This window comes from Corvus kubaryi, unplaced genomic scaffold (assembly GCF_017639235.1).
Source record: "Corvus kubaryi isolate FWS band 111438036 unplaced genomic scaffold, C.kubaryi_AGA036_p1.0 37396, whole genome shotgun sequence".
Lineage (NCBI taxonomy): Eukaryota > Metazoa > Chordata > Aves > Passeriformes > Corvidae > Corvus > Corvus kubaryi.
In genome coordinates this window covers 9,329,156-9,348,536 of record NW_024581135.1, presented here as the reverse complement: position 1 = coordinate 9,348,536, position 19,381 = coordinate 9,329,156, and the positions used below count along the sequence as shown (strand labels likewise).

The 19,381-nt window shown below is 49.4% G+C and overlaps 1 protein-coding gene across 5 annotated transcripts in view; it reads right to left on the bottom strand.

Annotated features, from left to right (window-relative positions):
* HEG1 (heart development protein with EGF like domains 1) overlaps positions 1 to 19,381 on the bottom strand; it is a 52,751-nt gene that overhangs the window by 23,629 nt on the left and 9,741 nt on the right. For 2 of the 5 annotated variants that reach the window (XM_042040300.1, XM_042040304.1), the window contains exons 2-11: positions 10,492 to 10,767; positions 9,205 to 9,486; positions 8,611 to 8,883; positions 7,288 to 7,593; positions 6,560 to 6,877; positions 5,706 to 6,035; positions 4,507 to 4,809; positions 3,258 to 3,812; positions 2,560 to 2,901; positions 243 to 1,607 (exon numbers count right to left, since the gene is read on the bottom strand). In XM_042040300.1, coding sequence (XP_041896234.1) covers positions 243 to 1,607; positions 2,560 to 2,901; positions 3,258 to 3,812; positions 4,507 to 4,809; positions 5,706 to 6,035; positions 6,560 to 6,877; positions 7,288 to 7,593; positions 8,611 to 8,883; positions 9,205 to 9,486; positions 10,492 to 10,767 — 4,350 coding nt within the window. The remainder of the gene's footprint in view (positions 1 to 242; positions 1,608 to 2,559; positions 2,902 to 3,257; positions 3,813 to 4,506; positions 4,810 to 5,705; positions 6,036 to 6,559; positions 6,878 to 7,287; positions 7,594 to 8,610; positions 8,884 to 9,204; positions 9,487 to 10,491; positions 10,768 to 19,381) is intronic. The other 3 variants (XM_042040301.1, XM_042040302.1, XM_042040303.1) reach the window with 3 other exon arrangements.

The following is a 19,381-nucleotide window of genomic DNA, read 5'->3' as shown; positions in this document are numbered from 1 at the left end:
TTTCTATCATAAATGTTCACCAAAGCACTCACCCTTATTTCAGCCATTCAACATGATTGCTAAACCCTTAGCTTAAAAAAACAGCATGGAGACAGAGTTGTTGCCCTCAAACTCTGCTGACAGCAGACTTGTCATACATACATGCACACACATGTCTTTGAAAACTCTTAAAGTGGGACCCAGGCATTCCTGCCCTGCTTGTTCCTGGCTCCACCACTGGTGAGAGCCATTGTACACATTACCTGTTGCTGGAGGTGACGTCCTCAGCCCGACCGTGCTGCTCGACGGAGGAACATTGGTTGGTTTGGTAGCAGCCAAAGTAGTTGCAATGCTCACAGTGGTCTTGGTTGTTGGAGGGGCTTCAGAAGGACTTGTAACAGGCATGTTTTCCTCAGTGACTTTGCCAGGCTTTGCAGGGGTGGGATCCATAGCTTCTGTGCTTTTACCAGTGGTATACCTGTGCTTAGTGGCAGTGGGTGTCTGAGCCCTGTGGTCTTTCACAGTGCTGGCCTCACCTGGGGTGGGCCGGCGACTGGCCGGCGTTGTCAGCACAGGAGGTTTCACTGTGGTCACTGCCACTGTGGGGACAATGTTGCTGTGATTTGTTGCACTTGGTGAAGGACTAAGGGGTGCATCTGTTGGACCAACCCATGGAGCAACACTGGCCGTGGTGAGCTGTGGTGTTGCCTTCCCAAAGCTGTCCCCTTGGGTGGTGGCATCTCCAGGCAAGACAGTCTCTGTTACTGTCACGGGGGCAGACACGGACACCATGCGTCCACCAAGAAGCTCCATGGGTGCTGTAGAAAGAGGTGACCTGGTGGGGGTGAAGGTGGTGCTGTTTTGGGGCTGGTGTGTGACATTGGGCTTGTTGGTCTCTCTGGGTGAGCTTCCAGCTGTGGCAGCTGTGGAGGGCAGCTGCCTGACCACATTCGTAACCACAGTGGTGCTTGCTTGATCACTGTCGCTGGACTGCGAGATGGATGAGGGTGATGAAAACACAGGCAATAAAGATGTTAATGAATAAGATGGGGAGGGCAAGGTGGAAGTGGGCAAGGAGGATGACAAAGCCTGCAGAGGGGGTGAAGATGCCATCACAGAGGGCGAGCGTAGCTCAGGTGGTTCTGACAGTGTAAACAGACGAGTTGGTGGTGGTGTTGATGACAGTGAGTGCTGCAGGGATGACACTGAGGAAGAGGCAGGAAATGCTGATGAAGAGAGAGATGATCTGTCAGTGGCCAACAATTTGGTGTCAGTGTTGAAGTGAGTTGTGTTTTCTATGCTGTCTGTAGAAGCAGAAGTCGACAGTTTGGAAGGGTGCACCAGCAATGGCTCTGTAGATGGTTCAACAAAACTGCTACTGTTTGATGCATTGGTCTGCCTGTCATGAGCCACAGATGATTTTGATGCATTGAAAGGGCTGGAAATTTCAGAAAAAAAGGTGGAACTTTCTGAGGAGTCAGCAGAGGTGCTGCTGTTGGAGATAGACAGAAGGGTCCTTTCTCCTCCTCTGGTATATGTGGTTGAAATGTATGTGCCATCTGTGTGAGAAACCGAGATCCTTTTCTCAGCATCAATGCTACTGACTGGCTGATGGCTACCTGAAGAGTCTGGAGCAAAAGGACAAAAAATATTAGAAAGACAGAGTAATATGAAAGTATTTTGATGTCACATTAAAACCGCTTGCTAAACAAGATGTTCTTGTCTGTGAACCTGTCCATGCTTTTCTAAAAATTTCAAGCACCATTCAAGCATGGGTATGGGATTAGGAGTCTTACGCACTCCTTAATTGATTCTAAAATGGTGAACCCTGACAGACACAAGAGTCCCATGAAACGTGCAGGTTTCCAAATCACTGTTCTTAACATATTGCTTTCCTAAAGTGATCGAGCTCTTAACATTCCGTGATATTTGTGGCAAGCTAAGCAGGAAAACCCAACTGTTCTCTTTATCATTCATAATTTACAAAACTCATATCCTCTCCCGCTTATCCTCCATTCCCATCTACAGAATATCCATCTTGTTCAGTCAATTTGTTTTTAGACACAGTGAACTTCATGCCTCTGCAGGATGAAATTATTACATTATGTTAATTTGCAGCTTATCATGAACCCAGTGATTCAAAACTTTGCATCAGTCTGCAAAAAAATTCAGATTATTTATCATGAAAGGTGCAATCAATCTTATAATGCCAATTTCGGGATGTACAGCTAAGTTCAGCCAACTTTAAAAAAATAAAATAGGGTATGGAAAATTTGTTTTCATTCTACAATTGACTTAGGTCATCACGAAACACTTCTGAAAGCATCACTCAAAAGAAACCAATTAGGATGCAAAAAAAAGTCATGCGGCCCTCAAAACAGGAGGGTTTATGGCTCCACTTCTGGAACAGTTCCCCATCTGTGTGGGGTCTGGATTTGAGTCTTTTAATGGAAACATCCCCCTGAGTTAACCCAAAGGTGGTATTGCAAGTAGTAATGAACGAGAACTTTATGTACAACATCCTGAAAAACAGGACACTGTGAATTCCCCCCAGATGTACACCAGGAAACATCAACTTACTTGTGAGATCGTTTTGGAAAGAAGAGTAAGTGGGTATCTTGGCAGAACGTACGAAGACCGTCTCTGTTGCAAAGCCTGTGAAACCCCTGCTGCTGCTGGAGACGTTGGCTGTCCTGCCCTGCGCCACCAGGGCTGGCTCAGATGGCTCTGGAGAGCTGGAAGCTTCAGCATGGGAAGAAGAGCTCTCAGTGCCACCAGCCAGTGTGCCATGTGCCACTGAGTGCAGCATCCTCTCCTCACCACCCGCAGGCGTGGATGAACTGTACACAGGTTCGGTGATGGGGCTGGACATCCTCTCCTCAGCACCTGAGCTGCTTATGGAGTGATGGCTGCTGCCAATGGCTGGAAAAGGATCGAAAAGCAGACATCTGATTTTATTACCTCAGAGCAGACAGGACTGTCCAAATACAGAGGAATCAGTACCATTAGAGTCATAGTGGTAGGTTTATGTTATTTATAATTATCACCCCAACCCAGACAGGCAATCGATGTGTCCTACAGCAACAAGCTACATCTCTCAAGAGTAAGACCCTTTCTGTTAAGCATCAGCAGCTGCAGATAAACACCACCACTGGGCAGAACCATGACCACTTATAAATGCTGCCCATGACACCTGCAACAGCTGTGTCATACCAATCCCACAGAGGAGGGAAAGGGAGAGGCAGTCAAATGCCCCCCCAGAGTTCAGAAAAACTCACTGGAAAGTTCACCAGCAGCTGAGGAGTAGGTGAAGACCCTGGATGAAAGGGTGCTCTTGGGCTCTGGGGATCCTGCTCGGCCAGATGACACATGTATCACGCCAGGCCACACCGTGGAGGATGGGATAGGGCCAGTGTGGGTGTCCCCAGCTGTGTCAGGATGAGATGTGAGGCTTTCTGCTTCTGTGCTCCACATGCTGTGGCTACCTGGGGCTTGAGATGTCCCCTCCTTGTGGACGAAGAGTGTGGCTGAAGGTGAAGGCACTGAAATGCTGGGAGAAAATGCAGGCAGCAGCTTTGTTGGAAGCTCACTGAGTCCAGCACCACTCTGCGAAACATTACTCTGCTTCCCAGGCTCTGCTGCCGATGAGGACAGCAGGACAGTGTCCAAGGTGCTGGTGTGGGGCGGAGTGGGAGCGGAGCTCCCTGTGGCACTGGAAGGTCTGTGGGGGTCCAACACCAGCACTGTGCTGCTCTCCTTACTGGCAGTAGTTGACACCACACTGGGTGTACTGGTGAGAGGCAGGCGTCCTCCCATTGCTGAGGTGTTTTCTGCTGAGAAAAGGCAAAGCAAAATGATTTATGCACCCTAAGCTATAAAGGGGCAGGTGTGCTCTCTTCCATCACCACCCTCAGGCTGAGGGCACAGAGAGCATGTGGCAGAAAACCTAAACCTGTGGAAAATGCTAACTGTGAAGGCACAGCCTTTTCCTGTGCTAGGAGGGGCTGCTCACAGCAAGGCACCCTGGAGATAGCACTGGGAACAAGACATGGGAGCACTTTTGGGTTTGCTTCCCTTCAGCTCTGCTCCCAGTACTGCAGGTCTGACCTGGCACCAGGCACCCACACTATCACCTCTGCACCTGCAGTGAGTGAGGGGGAGGTTACACAGCACCCAAATCCCTAGTACTCAAAAGAAAGCATGGCAGGCTTGTACGGGATCAGCAAATACCACCTTTGCACCCCAGGGTGGCAGTCAGGAATGACTGGTGCTGCTCCCACTTGTATAAACACAGCCAAAGGGGCAGTCTTAAAATCGTACTGTCTCTGAAAACACAGCAATCTCGAGGCCAGACCACTCTGGCAGCAAGGCTGGCTTTCCCTGGTGGCTAAATGCAAGAGACAGATTATGCGCTTTTCTCTGGAAGTTGAAATTTTCATCCGTAATGTCCAATGGCATCATCCAGCACCTTCTAGCATGCCCTCACTCCCCGTGCAGCTGGGTGTCTGCTGTGTGGTCAGAGCTCACCTGGGGAATTGCTTTCTGAAGCAGAGCCCATATGCAATGGGTTCACGGACGACACGGTGGCACCTCTGCCACCAGCATCCTGGGTTCCCAAAGAAGACTGAGAATGGCCTGGAGAGCTGATGTTTTCAGTACCAGTGGTGGCAATCTTTGTTGTTTGGGCCAGTGTGGTGCTGGCTGGCAGAGACCTTAACGTCTTCCCTCCACCCTTGGTGCCTGTTGTGGAAACGGAGGTGCTGGTGGTGGGGAAATTGGTTCTTTGCTCTGTTGACAGGATGCTGAATGACACATGGCTGCTTCCAGTAGCTAAAATGTGATAAAGAAACAAGTTACATTTTTACACATATGAAACTATAAATAAAAATAAGCTTTCCTCCAGTAGCACCCAGAGGCAGCAAGTACAAACACAAGTAGAAAATATGAGAAGATGTCAATTTCCAAAGATGTAAATCCTTCCTACAAAAATTTGTCTTCTAAAAAACATAGTGTGATGCTGAGAAAAGTGCTATTGTATAAAAACTGTTGAAATACTAATGCTGTGCACTTGATTTCACCATTATGTGCCTGAGTGCACTCCATGCTGCTAGAACAAATATCGTGACAACCCAGAAAAGCCTCGAAATCAGTTCAGACAAGGCACTACCCTGAGCAGTGTGAAGGCCTTAGAGAAGTCTGAAGAAACAGAATCAGGGGGATCAGACCCCTTCAGCACCACAGTAGGGACTAGGATCAAACAGCAGCATGAATGACCTTAGAGATCACATTCAAAGTTGCCTCAAATTTGTTGAGTTGGTTCAATTTCTGGGAAGCAGCATGGTCCAAGAAGTAGGACAGAAGGTAGGAACTGAAGTCTGATCCCCGGGACTGCAGGGACATGATCTAATCCTCACATGCTTAGTTCTCTTGTCTGTAACATGGAGATAGTAACTGGAGATAGTAAAAAAGGGATTGTGAATTCGAAGTTGATTATTTTTCTTGGCATAATGAAACTTTCTACATGTGCCCTTTCTGTAAAAAAAAAAACCTAAAGCACATTTTTTTGGTCAAGCAAGAGCTGAATAATTTCAGACACAAAATCACACTGCATCCTTCCAAACAGTATATTCTGCATAGCAGGAAAGAGTCAGGCAAGTGCAAGCTGCAGGAACAGTCCTCCTTTGGCTTATAAGAAAAATGGTATTTCAATTCTAGCGTTAGCTCACCTGGGGAAGGACCTTCCGAAGGAGAGTGAGAGTGTGTTAGGGAAGAGTCTGCCACCTCGGTGAAATCTGTCATTCCTGTGGACACCTGAGCTCTGTAGGTCTCTCTCACAGAAGATGTGGACAAGGATTGGGTTGTGCCCAGCGTCCTGTACGTGCCACTGCTGGACGTGGAGCCCTCTGCTGCTGCCAAGAGGCTGCTGCCTGAGGCAGACCTGGGGGGCCTCCCGCTGCTGCTGCTGCTGCTGCTGGACACGGCTGAAATGGGAGCGTCGGTGGCAGAGGAAGGAAGGGAGGTTTTCTCTGCCTCTGGTCGGTGGCTGCTTCTGGCACCTAAGATACAACAACACCAGGTTTGATTTATGCATCCAGAGCCATCCATTTGATTGTTTGCTCAGCGCCCATTGAGAAACTGAAGGTGTTTCTCTGGGAAGAGGTGAATCTCTTAAGTACAGGCACATGTGCCTTAAAAAAAGCCATGAAAATCTCAAGCCCATGTCCTACAGACCAGCCTGCATGGCAGATGTAGCACCAGCTGACAGCTGCAAAACCCCAGCAAGTGTCTCTGGCAAGGAACGTGTATGCACGTATTTCTAACCCTTTTAGTATTTCTAATGCTTTTCCCAGGACAGGAGTTTCATTAGCAACAAGAACATCAATGTTTCTCACTTTTTCACCCAAAAGCTGAGCTCCACTCTCCCCCTTCCCACCCGCCCCACTGCCAGCCCAGTGCAGCCAATAATAAAAACATCCATGTATCCAAAAATGACTGATGGCCGTATCTGAAGAAAAGCAGCGCAGGGATGTGAAATCTCATCCAGCCCCAAGGCAGACAGCTTTCAGACTAACAAAGTTACCTCGGAAAGGACCTTCGGAGGCAGAGAGGGAGCTTGTGAGAAAAGGACTCCCAGGAGGGCCTGGGAGATCGGTGCCTTCCCGTGAACCTTTGGGATGATGTGTCCCATTCCTCAAGGAAGAGGAGGTCCTGCCCGAAGAGCTTGTGGGGTCAGTGCTGGTGGCAGAGTCCCTTGTCACCCCAGCTGTGTGGCCATTTTCTGGGGACACTGGTGTCCCCACTGCCATGCTGGACATGTCAGCACCCTGAGGGTCCAAGTGCAGTGTCACCTCTTCTGCACCTGGGATGCTCTTGGGGGGTTCATAATTGCTGCTAAAAGCTGAAATAGGAGAAAAGAAAGCCAAAACTGCATAAACATAAATAAAAACTGTTGGGTAGGTTCCATCCCACTATCAGTAGATGTAGACAATGTATGTGTGAATATTCAATACAGAAATATTTAATACTGGGAAATGATTAAGACAGGGGGAAAAAGTGGTCTCTGAGTAGGAACTGCTGAAGTTATTGCTTGAAAAATTCAACTGGAAGTTTTCAAGGAAAATCTATCCTCCCCTTCCAACAAGAATAATATTTATCCATACTTTCATTTCTGTGAAATGTTTTTAAATGTACAGAATGTGCCAAATACAATATTATTCCTCCTTTCTTTAAAATAAAACGGATGTATTTTGTTAATAAAGAGTCTTTAAATAAGAGTTCTGAGGTATACAGCTATCTATCAAAACTCACTTGTGGAAGCACTTTCTGAAGCAGACGGCGAGCCTGTGAGCAATGGGTCTGTGACACTTCTGCCTCCACCACCCTGGGCACCCACAGACATCCCAGGGGTCTGGCTCTGGGCTGAAGAGCTGGTGATTTCAGTCCCAGAGGTGGAAATCTCTGCCATGGTGACCAGCCTGGTGCTGGCTGGCAGAGATCTTAATGTCCTCCCTCCACCCTTGGTGCCTGTTGTGGAAACGGTGGTGCTAGTATGGAAATCCAAACCTCTCCTCTCCGTAGCTGAGCTGTCGGATGGCTGGTAGCTGCTTCCAACGGCTATGGAACAATAAAAAAATGGATTTATACATATGAAATTATAAACAGATGGATCCATTTTCTTCCCAGATGCTTACAGCACGCATACAGACATTAAGCTTAGGAAGTTTTCAATCTGGACAAAGTGCTCTTTTGGAAAGGCATGACTCCCCTCACCACAGGAAGACCTCGTACAAAACCCAGGGCTTGCTGCCAGGCTTTGTGAGAGTGGGGTGGCCCAGACAGCGGAATACCCCACAGGACAAGGACTGCAGGGACTTGCCTTTAAAATCCCACCTTTGCTCTAATATTGCTGGAAACAGGCTCAGACTTTTTTTTTTTTTTTTTTTTTTTTGGTGGCCTGGGCACCACATGAGCCTGCAGCTCACTACACATCCCAGGGCTTAGTAGGGCACTGTCCTTCAGATACTGGATCTCAGGTTTCCTGCAGCCCCAGTGCTGCTCCCGACACCTGTGACAGAGGGAAGGGTTGTGTCAGTGTGAGAACCCTGGAGATGTGTTTGCTCCTGGAAAGCCCTGAACAAAGGATAAGGACTCGGCAACATTGAGGTTTTCAGTAAGTTCATGTGGAGCTGGGCAAAGTCTCCGTTTTTGAGAACTCCAGAAATTGGCTGCTGCAGAGCAAGCAAGGGGAAGCCATGGAGCCCAGGGATCTCAGGTTTCTTGAGCAAGTTGCTAAGTACAGGGCACAGGTCAGATGGGGCTCAGAGCTGCCCTTGTTGTACATCTGGCACTGGCCCAGTGAAGGTATTCCACAGCTGCAGACATCCACCCTGCAGAAAACACTGTGATAACATCCAAAGAACTTTATTTTTTTTAAGTGGAAAATGCTGGGGGGGTGTTGGATCAAATTATTTTTTCCATTGCTTTTTCCTGCTTTCAGCAGTGAATTTCAGCTAACCATCCAAATAATATAAAACAGAGCACATGCAAAACAGCGCATCTCCTCTGTTTCAGGAAAGCAAAAACTATAAAATGGCTTTTTAAAGCTATGAAACAAAGGCCAGCAAAGCTCACCTCCGAAAGTGCTGTCCATGGGAGGTGATGCTGTCAGCAAAGGGCTGGTGGAGTTCCCCATGGCACCCCTGGGGTGTAGCATGATGTGCTCTGCACCAGTCTGGGTACTTGAAGCTTGGGAGGAGGCCTGGGGCTGTCCCAGGGAGCCCGGGAGGGCGGTGCTGGGGCTGCTCCCCAAGGGGCTGGGTGAAGCCGCTGCAGTGCCCATGGCAGGGCTGCTGCCCAGCTCTGTGCCCCCCCAGCTGCTCACTGGTTGAGAGAGGCTGTCAGTGCCTGCAAGGCAATGGGGGAAAGCAGATGAGAACCCAGAGATGTGCCCACACACCATCCCCCACTGTCACCCTTCCCCTGCCCCTCAGTCCCCTGTCTGCACTATGCCTACAGCAACTTTGTGGTTGGAAGCTGCACCAAGTAATTCATAATTCTGAATACCAGGAGAAGCCACATGGATTCTTCTCTCCATCCTTGTGCATAAAGCAAGCCAGAAAACTGCCCTGAGTGCACGGTGAGGATGGAGAGCTGGATCCACAAAGTTCTACAACGCAGGAAAACCAGGCTTAACCAATGCTGGTTGCTCTGGGGAGCACCATTCACCTTGTTCCCAGGTGTTGGAATATTTTCCCAGTGTTCCTAGGCTGAACTGGGATGGCTCACCTGAGTGATGAGATTCTGAAGATGAAGGCAGCAGCACTGTCCTCATGGTGTTGTTAAACCCTGACACCTCCCAGACCCTGCCCTGCATCCCCTCAGCTGAGTCGGTGCTGACAGCTTCCAAGCCTGGTGGCGTCCCTCCGGCAGCACCAGGGGTGTTGGGAGAAGCCAGAGCCCTCTTGCCTCTCTCCTGCCTGCCTGCAGCATGGTGATGGCTTCCAGGGTCTGAAAAGCAACAGGGAGAGGGTCATGTTGCTCTGGAAAAGTTCCTTTGTCTCAGCTGGGTGGCAGCAGCATCACCTGCAGTGGTACCCAGCCCTACCACATGCAATAGGAAGGGTAACAGCTGCATCCCTCATGTTTCCTCTGTTTTACAGAGCACAGTTTCACTGCAGGAGGGATTGATGGGAACAGAGGGTTTCTGTCGCCAAAAAATAATGGCATTTTAAACATTGTCTTCATTTGTTCGTGGCAAAAGAAACAGATTTTTTTTTTTTTTAGAGACATTAAAAATGCAGAAGGCAGCAAGGAGCCAGTGCCAGAACAGCCCACAGCTGGCAGCCTGGGCATGCCAGCTCCACATTCTAGTCTCCAAGCAGAAAAAAGCCCAAGGACTTAAAAAGTTAAAAAAACCTCTATGCTTATATCTTATTTCAGCTGGGGATATTAAGGAAAAAACTGATGTGGGAACAGGGCAATCAGCACAGCTTTGTCCTGCTGCTGTGAGAAACAGGCCTTGATTTAAGTTCATGCTTAAAGAGTACACTGGTTTACTTATGACTGAATATTACGGACAAGCCCAAAGGTAAGTGTTCACTTGCAGGATTTCCATGTGAGGACCTGGGCTACAAATCATCGACACAGCTGGTCAGGTATGAGTTGTTTTACTTAAAATGAGTTCTTTTATCCTAGGCTGGGCTTGAGATGGTGTTCACCTCCTGCTGGGAGGAGGTGTGGGGATGCCCAGGGGTCTCCAACCATTGCACAGCCCCTGAGCTCAGTGGATGGGCAGGACTCTCTGGATACTGTTGGGTGGTGAAAAACAGTGGCAGCTCTTGAGAATCATCTTCGTTGCAATGTTAAAAAAACCAAAATCAGCTTTCCTGAGATTGTATTTCCCTTAAAAATCCACATTTCTAGCTGTGGGGCAGGAATTCTTCCTAACCCACTCGCTATGCTCAGTCCAGGGACTGGGAACAGAACAGGGACTCTCACATGCATTAAACTCACCAGAAGGATGGCTGTGGGCGAGCAGGTGGGTCACTGTCCCAGCAGATGGGTTCTCTGGGGATCCTGCTCCTGGAGGGGTGACATCCCCATCACTGGCAGGGGGGCCAGTGTGCCCCGTGACCCTGCTTGCTGCTGGCACCACCCTGTGCCTGGCAGGCAGCCATGCCCACTCCCTGCTCCCAGCCAGCATCATCACCAGCTCCATGCTGTCCAGGGGAGCACCAGGAGTCCTTATCTCTGTGCTTGAACTTCTCTCCTGATGGCTGCTTTCAATAACTAAAAGAAGAAACAAGAAAAAGACTAGATCTCATCAGCACTGATGTGCAGGCTCGGCTCACTGCAGTAACCCCAAGGCCAAGCTCTGAGCTCATTTACTTACACTAGAGAAAAATTCTGCATAATCAAAACACAGACGTGAAATTTATTTTTTGATTTGCACCAGTGGAAATTAGATTGGTCTGTGGGACCAAATACCACAACCCATCTCTGTGCACAAGATTAATTCAATTCAGCACCCTCAGGATTTTTTTGTGTTAAGAGAAATAAATCTTGAAAGGAGAAAAAAGAAAGTCTTAAAATAATTGATGGAAATAGTCGCAGTGTCAAGTCCATGGGAGGAGTGTGAAGGTCTCCAGAGCTGACAGCCCAGCACAGCCCATGTGCCCCATCCTGAACGTAAGATCGAGGGGAGAGGGTCCCACAGCTCCTCCCCTCTCTCCACTTGGCCAGTGCTTGCTGGACACCTGATCTCGAATCCCATCACCTCCAGAGAGCTGGCACAAAGCTGGCTGAGAACTGCAAGGCATTCAGGAGGGTCAGCATAACCCATCCAGACACCACGAGGCACTGGGGACAGAAGAGATCAATGTATGGTGTGGATTATACACACCACCCAGCTGCCACAGCACCCCAAGATGGTGAAATATTTTGGCATTTCTAACATTAATGTCTACCAGAACATGAGAAACAAGATGGAGAAGAAGATTGTGCATGAGTGGTGGTCTGGGGAATCAGGGTTTTCAGCCTATGGTACCACCCAGGGCTGTGAGGATTTCCCTGCACATCAGTTCACACAAAAACCAGCAGCCGTCATCTGTGTTACAGTCCCAAGGCTTGGCTGGCACCACAGCCTCAGATGACATTCAAAGCCCACAACAAGTCCAAGCAAGTCCAAATCCGAAACAGCAAGGTCCCGGTTTTGTCCATCTTCCTTATAACCAAAATGCAGTCTCTGTCATGAGCATGTCATCCAGAGGCAGAAGCTAAAGGCAGTCAGTCTCTGCCCAAAAGCTCTGATGTCAAAGGTTAAACCTATTCTGGTCCTCCAAACATTTTCTGTAAGAAAATTGCGTGTTCAAGAGAAACACCTATGGGACACCTCCTCCATGTCTTGTACGTCTTCTTCGGAGTTGCTGCACCTGCCACAATAGACGTGGCAATTTCAGAAATGGTGTCCTCTATCCATCTGCAGTAGCTTCAGTGAGAACTCACCAAAAAATAGAGGGGTAGGTAGGACAGTCTGTATTTCATCCTGGCAGCTTGAGCCCCATGTGGGCCAAGGAGACAAGAGCTGTAGTGGAGCAGAGCCCCTGGGGTACCTTTACGGGCAGCCCTCTCAGTGGCTGCGATGCCGAGCACACTGAGCAGCCACTGCCACCCAGAGCCCACTGTGAGCCACCTCCTGTCTCATGGGACAAGGTTCTAGTCCTCACCAGTTGGACAAGGGGATGGGAAGTGGCAGGGGACGCTTGCTATGTTCATTTGCAAGCCAGTACCCAGCCTGTAATTGTAGCCCACAAGTCCATTTATAGCAGCCCCGGAAAGTGTGGCTGTGTTGGAGGGCAGTGCTCTGAATGTCTCTTCATCCCCCTCTCACTAAAAGCTTTCAGCTGTGCAGCCCGTGCTGCCTGCAAAGCCTGTGGCCAGCTCTGCTGCACGAAGAGAAGGCAAAGCAGCAGATGCTTAAAGAAACCCTTAGGGCTGAGGATAGACAGAGGGAAATCTGCTTTCTCAGGTTGCCAACTCATTTGTCAGCAAGGGCTCCAGACAGGCAGGCTAAAATATACAGCATGACACTGCAGCAGGCATTTCACTGCCACTTCTTAAACAGTAATCCTGGAAATGCCAGCAAGCAGGGCCTTCAGCTATGTTCCTTGATTGAATGAGACCGGTTCAAAAGTAAAACACTGCTGTTTGCTTATCTGGTGGTTGTTTGCCCTGCAAATCCACCTCGGAGTTTTCTCTATCCTCTCTTGGCTCTGCAGAGCTGCTGGGAATAAACCAGAGCAAAATCCTTCCCCTTACTGTGGGCGCCAGCAAACCTGGCTTTGAGTGCAGCCAGGGAGTGGAGGGGCTGAATAAGAAGGTATTATTTACACAGGCTTTTTAGAGTCATCTGGCATTTTTAATTCTGCCCTGCAAGGTGTGCCAGATCCTGGTGCAGGGAGGAAAACCTCATGCCAGCATGGGCTCAGCTCCCCAGTTTGGTGGATGCGGAGCACGAGCCACTTTGGAAAATCCAACCCACAGCATGTAGTAAGGAAACCCAAAAAAATCGTGTTGTTCAACAAAATAGACTTGAAATCTCACATCCATCAAGCCTGCCAGAAGTGCCAAGATAACCACAACATCCTCTTTGATTTGTCTGCAAAAATTAAGACTTCAAAGACAACCCTCCTCTGGATCAGATGGACCAGATCAAACTTCTTCCAGAAAAAATCCCCACGGGACCATCTGGCCTCCCCTGATGCATTAAGGACTTAAAACAGAGTGGCCCTTTAGCTGAGGTACTGATCTGTCACTAACAATTTTGTCACATCCTAAGCTGCCAACAGCTTTCCACAGTTTAACTCCACTTAATTACAGCCATTGAGAAATATTTGACTTCCAGCACAAAACCCTGCCACCCACTGGATCGGTGTTTTCCTTCCCAGTTAAAACTAGCAGTGATGCTCACCAGACAGGTCGAGGCTCAGTTACTTTTTCTCTGCAAACATAACAAGTCTGTGGCTTGCTGTGAGCCGAGTTACACAGCTCAGCCAGGACAAACAGATCAAGTTCCAGCTGATTTCTCAAGGCTTTGGGCTGGCCCCTGGCAGCCCAGTTGGATATCTATCTTGTGAGACTCCTGAAAAATCCCTTTTGGGCCAACAATTTTCTCTCTCCATCCCCGACACAGCACAGGCATTGACCTGTTTCAGAGATGGCTGCTACCAAGGCAGCATTGTGATGATGTTACAGCCCAACCACGGGTCAGCACACCACCAAAAAAGTGGCACAATAATGCAGGTTTTCTGCAGTGACTGTGGTGGCACACAGACATCTTAGGGCAGGGAGGGAGGAGGGATGTATTCTACTAATGCCAGGAGAGCAGCATCCCCGCAGGCAGCATTTGTCAGGAGCATTGCAGCCAGCCAAGGCACACCACAAGCTATCCCAGCCCCATTGCTTCCCTGCAGATGGGATTTTTTTCCCCTCGAAGTGCAGAAAAATACTTTCTTGACTGGGGAACGCAAATTTAATCTGAGTTCTCACAGAAGGAAAGCCGGGAGCAGTGGATTGGCTGTCCAGAGTGGCCCTTCACCCGGAGCAGTCCCTCCTCGAGAGGGTGGTGATTCCCGGGGGACCATTCCCGGTAGGGCCGCCCATGCAGCGGCTGTTCTGCCAGGGCTGCGGGCCACCCCGGGAGCATCCCATGGCGAGCGGAGCGCGCGTGGAGCGAAAGCAGGCTCCTCCCGAGGACAGGCAGCTATAATTGCAAACCCCACATCTGTTAACGTTGCATAATCTTAACATCATCCGAGGCTCGCGGAGGGGAGAAAAAAAAACTCATCCCAACTTAGAACACTCCTTGCTGGCTGTAGGAGAAGGTTAGGAAGAAAGGCAGGCTGCACGGGAGAAGAAGCGGGGAGCAGAGCCGGGGCAGCGGTGGCTGGGGGGCGGCTGCCGGTCCCTGCCGGGGCCGGGCTCTGCGCTCTGTTTTGAACGGCTGCTGCGGATGTCGGGATCATGGGTGGAGGCCGGTTGGGAGCCAAGTGAGTTTGTGCGAACAAAAGCTAAAGCCCTAAATCTGGACCGTCCAGGGCTCTCTGGGATTTTCAATTTCCTTCCTTGTTCTTGCTCTGAAAGAAGCAGTTCAAGGCAGGGGGGTGAGCAGGGGGGGCTGAAATGGAGCTTAAAAAAATTTCATACTTGAGATGGGTCAGTTGAGCATAAACACGCTGATAATACTGCTCAGGGAAGGTCCCTCGTGTGCACTAAGTGCGGGAAAAATGCAAGAGGTTTTTAACCACATGTGGTCAACCCTGTTCTGCTCATTTTTTTATATCAATACAAGGAATTATTCTGTCTGGATTAAGAAAGGCAGCAAGAGAGGGTGTATAAGGAAGAGAAGAGGTGCAGAAGCCTTGCCAGAGCCTCTCACCCTTCTGTGGGGGTTGGTTTGGATGTGGTACTGTACAGACATATTCCATGGCAGTGCCTTGCTCTGGTCCTTCTGCTCCTCATCCTCTCCCCACTGGGCCCCAGGCAGAGCAGTACAACAATTCACAGGACCTTCAGTTATTTTAACCATAATAGGAAGGATTTATGCAGGCAACAAAGGTGACTGGAGCTTTAATATGTCAGCTCAAGAAAAGTGATGGGGATTTAATGCCAGCAGCAGCCCCTACAAGCTCTGAGTGCCAAGGTCCACATGGTGCCCACGGGTCTGGGGACAGCATTGTCCTCAGTCACTCCAGTGCCAGGCCAGGGCACCTTGCTTGCAGTTCTGCTTTATGACACAAAAACACTGCACTTCCACATCACCTCCCCTCCAGGACCTGTAAAACCTTGGAGGATGCTAAAGACCATTTTTGCTTCCTACACTTTCTTTCATTATCCCAGAGCCTGATGCTCAGAAATGCTATAAGGAAAAAAAAAAAAAAAAAAAAAAAGGATCCAATCACTGCTCTTAAAAGCAATATCCTAAATCAGGGAAACAGGTTCTCCAAGATAAAGAGTACACAGAAATCTGTTATCCTTTCCAAAAGCATGGGATATACGCATATGGAGTGCCCACAACTGGGGATAAAACCTGCACAGTGCAGGAACAGGATATTGTTCCGCTTATCATGCACTTTATAGCCTCTTAGTTTTGGTGTCTTAAACATTTCCCTGGGGAGGTGCAAGCTCCCAGATCACCAGCTCAAGCCCATGAAATCCTAAGCTTCTTACTCATCTTTCTTGGGCAGTTTGGTTCAATCCACAGATCCCGGAGACCACATGGATCCATGGGACCACCTGTGCTGCCTGAAAACCACCAGCCCAGGGCTCAGGGCAGCTCCTTGAACCTCTTTTCATGGACTTTTGTTTTTAAACAGCTTTTAGCAACTGAATTTAAAAAAAAAAAAAAAAAGTCCTGGTTTATCATCAAGTCTTTGACAAACACATTTATATAAAATTCCACCTCCAACAGGGATAAGCCATGACTTACCAAACTGCCAAAAAACCTATAACCATGCTGAGGCTCCAGTAAAATCTCAATCCATCTATCCATCCATCCAGTGGAGATTGAACCTCCAGCACCCCAGGCCCTGTGTCCTGACTGCCTTTCTTGAGCAGAAAGCCAAACTCAGCTATTTTTTTCTTGCTTGACAGATCGTTTACATTCTGCCCTAGAAGTGTCCCTCCAGCACTAATGTGGGAAAAGCCCCCACAGCCCCAGGGCAGGATGAAGGCAGCACCAGCTGACAGGTCCCGGGAGCACTTACCAAAGGGATTTCTTTCTTACTGTTTCTAGTAAACATCAATAAAACCAAGCCAAAATATATCTCCTGATCTGCACAGCTCACTCAGCACTCACAGCTCCTCTCCATCCCCTCTCCCACAACCTTGCAATGCTGAAATGTCCCCAGCTATCCTGCCTGCACCATAGATCCCAAATACTAAATCCCAGCATCAGCAAATTCACTTCTAAAACCCTCCAGGCTTTTCTGTAATGTCCTGCAGAAATATTACAGAAAATATCACCCATGGATCAGTTCTCCTTCCTTTTTCTAGGGTTTTTTAAGTCCCCTGGAAGATTTTCTAGTCGAGAAGGCAACCCTCCCCAGCACTCCTGAGGCCAGAGCAAAAGCCACACAGGGACCCAGCCTGGTGTCATTTTAACTTCTGCTCCCATCTGAGGGCAGTGCTGCTGGAGACTATCAGACGGCTTGGGGAGGAAGTCTCCTGGCAGGACTCCACCAAAGTGGAGTTGCTAGGTCATTGGAACAATAAAAAGGCAAGAAAAAACATCCTGGCTGCAAAAAAGATGGGGGGGGAAAAAAAAGAAAAATCCATGGCGGTGTGTACAGTGCTGGTGGAGTGGAAAGAAACAGGCTGGAGAGGCTGGAGGGAACAGGACCATGCTGCTGTCAGCTTCTGCAAGCACACGACTTCATTTCTAACGTGGCTCTTTCTCCATACCTCTCACACAAATAGCTCCAGCAACCTGGAATTTGTCTGCAAAGTTTGCAGCTGGTGAAAATCTCACAGGGGGCAATATTTCCAAGACAGCAAGTTCACTGCTGCTGTGGAGAGATTCACTGCCCTCTGCATGTCAGCCGGGCATCACAATCCATCAGATGACTTTGGCTCCCCAGCAGCTGCCCACGTTCACTTAAACTGGCAATGTAAGACACCTGCCCCCAAGCAGGGCTGTGTTTTGATGATAAGGGGTGAGCATCTCTACGAGGGGCCGAGCACCGCACAGACCTGGGGCTCGGGCTCCCCTGTCAGGAAAGGTGCTAGAGGCTTAGAACCTGCAGGATGAAATTTTGCTGTCTGAGAAGTCTAATTTCCAGGCCAGAAGGGAGCATTAGCTCATTCTGTGTGACCTCATGATAACCAAAGTCACTCCATGTAGCTTATATACTCCCAATGTAAGTTCAGTGACTTGTATTTGACTTAAAGAGATCTTGCAGAGGAAAAAGCCCCAAACTATTGGTATTTGTAATTATCTGGGATTTTACTCAAAACCACAAGAACTATGGGCTGAAACACAGATTTGTCTGCAGGAAACCTCAATGCCCATCAAAGAGTGATGCCAGGCAGTGTGAAGCAGATGACATCTGCCACAGGGGCTGAGGACTCAGCCCTTTGCAGGCCCAGGTGAAAACAAGATTGTATTTTCACATCCCACTCTGGAAACAAAACCACAGGTCCCTGCTGCAAAGTGGTCTGAGCCCAGGAGCTGCTTCCCACACCCAGGAGGGGACAATAAATACTGGGAAAATGGAGGAAGGAGTAGGAAAAGGGTGCTGTAACGCTGAGAGGTGATGCTGGGAGCAGCCAGGGGCTGCCATGGGTCGCCGGGGGCCAAGCCATGCTGCTCACTGATGCAGGTGGGCTTTGGTCCAGGTGTCTTGACCAGATCCTCACTCCAGCAATGTACTTAAGAAGAGCTCCCCAGGGAACTATTCCCTGTGCCTAACATTAAGCACATGCCAAAGAGCTTTGTTGGCTGGCAGTCACACCAGGGATGATGACCAGCCTGGGAACTGAGCAACTTCTCAAGGATGTGGTGGGGATGAGAAGGATGAAGAGCCCTCTTGGATGCAGGAGAATCATCAGACTGCCAAGTGGTAGATGCCATCTGGTGACATGCAGATGCAAGGCTCACTGGATCCTTCCCTCCATGCAGACCAGCAAAATGCAACCCCATCCCAGGGGAAAACTGAAGGTAGCCCAAGCCTGACACCCAGCTGAAAGTAGAATGCAGGGCACGATGCCATGGCAGCGAGAACCATGGATGCTCTCGTGGCTCCTACCCTTCAGCAAGGGACAGTGAGGCTTGTGAAGGGATGGAGAAAAAAGCAAACGGGGGGGGGGGGGGGAAGGCAGCTTAAAGAGAAATGAATCCCCAGAAGAGATAAGGGCCCCCACGTCCCTTCCCCCATCTGCTGCGAAAGGATGATGATCTAAATCGCATTTCCTAGATGACACCGCACCGATCTGCCGCCGGAAGCGGCGGTGGCAGCGCTCAGGATGGCGCCGGACCTCCTTCTTCCAGGGGATGAGCCAGGTCCTTCCCCGCTGGCATTGGCGGGCCCGTCACCACTGACAAGCAGAGGAGCAGCACTGCCCGGGGCAGCTGGAACTGAAGTCCCGCCCGGCCACCCTGCACTCTCTGCCACTGCCTCTGCAGTCACACGTTTCCTTTCCGAGAAAGGGGGAAGCGATTTACCACTTCCAGTGCCTTTCTGCACAGTTGCAGGGAGGCTGAAAAATAGACACCTTCTTTCAGATGTGGTCAGCAACGGGAATGGGTGCTGGAGAAGGGCAGGACTGGGCTGTCACCCTCTGAACTGTCACCCTCTGAGCTGTCACTGAGGGCTCACAGGGAGTCAGGATCAAGTCACATCCTACCTCATTGCCTAGGGGCATGCTGTGCTGAGCCAGGCAGCGCAGAGGACCGAGAGGACAGAAATCTGTGCCCAAAACCCATGTGCCCACACACAGACACAGATTGTCCAGCACAGAGCCACCTCACATCAACTGCCTTGGCACATCCATGCCACCAAGTGACCATCAACTTCAGTCTTAACCCAGAGTGTGACACAGCTTATCCAGCACCGTACGATCTCCAGGTGTACCAGCACTTTGCAGGACAGGATTATGAGGATCTCTGTCTGCATGCTGGGGACTGTCCTCAGAGGCTACAAAATTGCTGTCACTCCCATTCCCCAGTTTAAAAGCCTCCTGGTTCATTTAGCTTTCTTCATGCATCATATTTGCTACCTGTTCCTAAGAAGAGACCATCTTCATGATTTTCTGCATTCTCTGATTATGTTTCCCTCCTAAGAAACATCCTTTCAAAGGGCCTTTATCTGCAGGGGTGGCTGCCAGTCTAATACTGCATCCCCTTTCT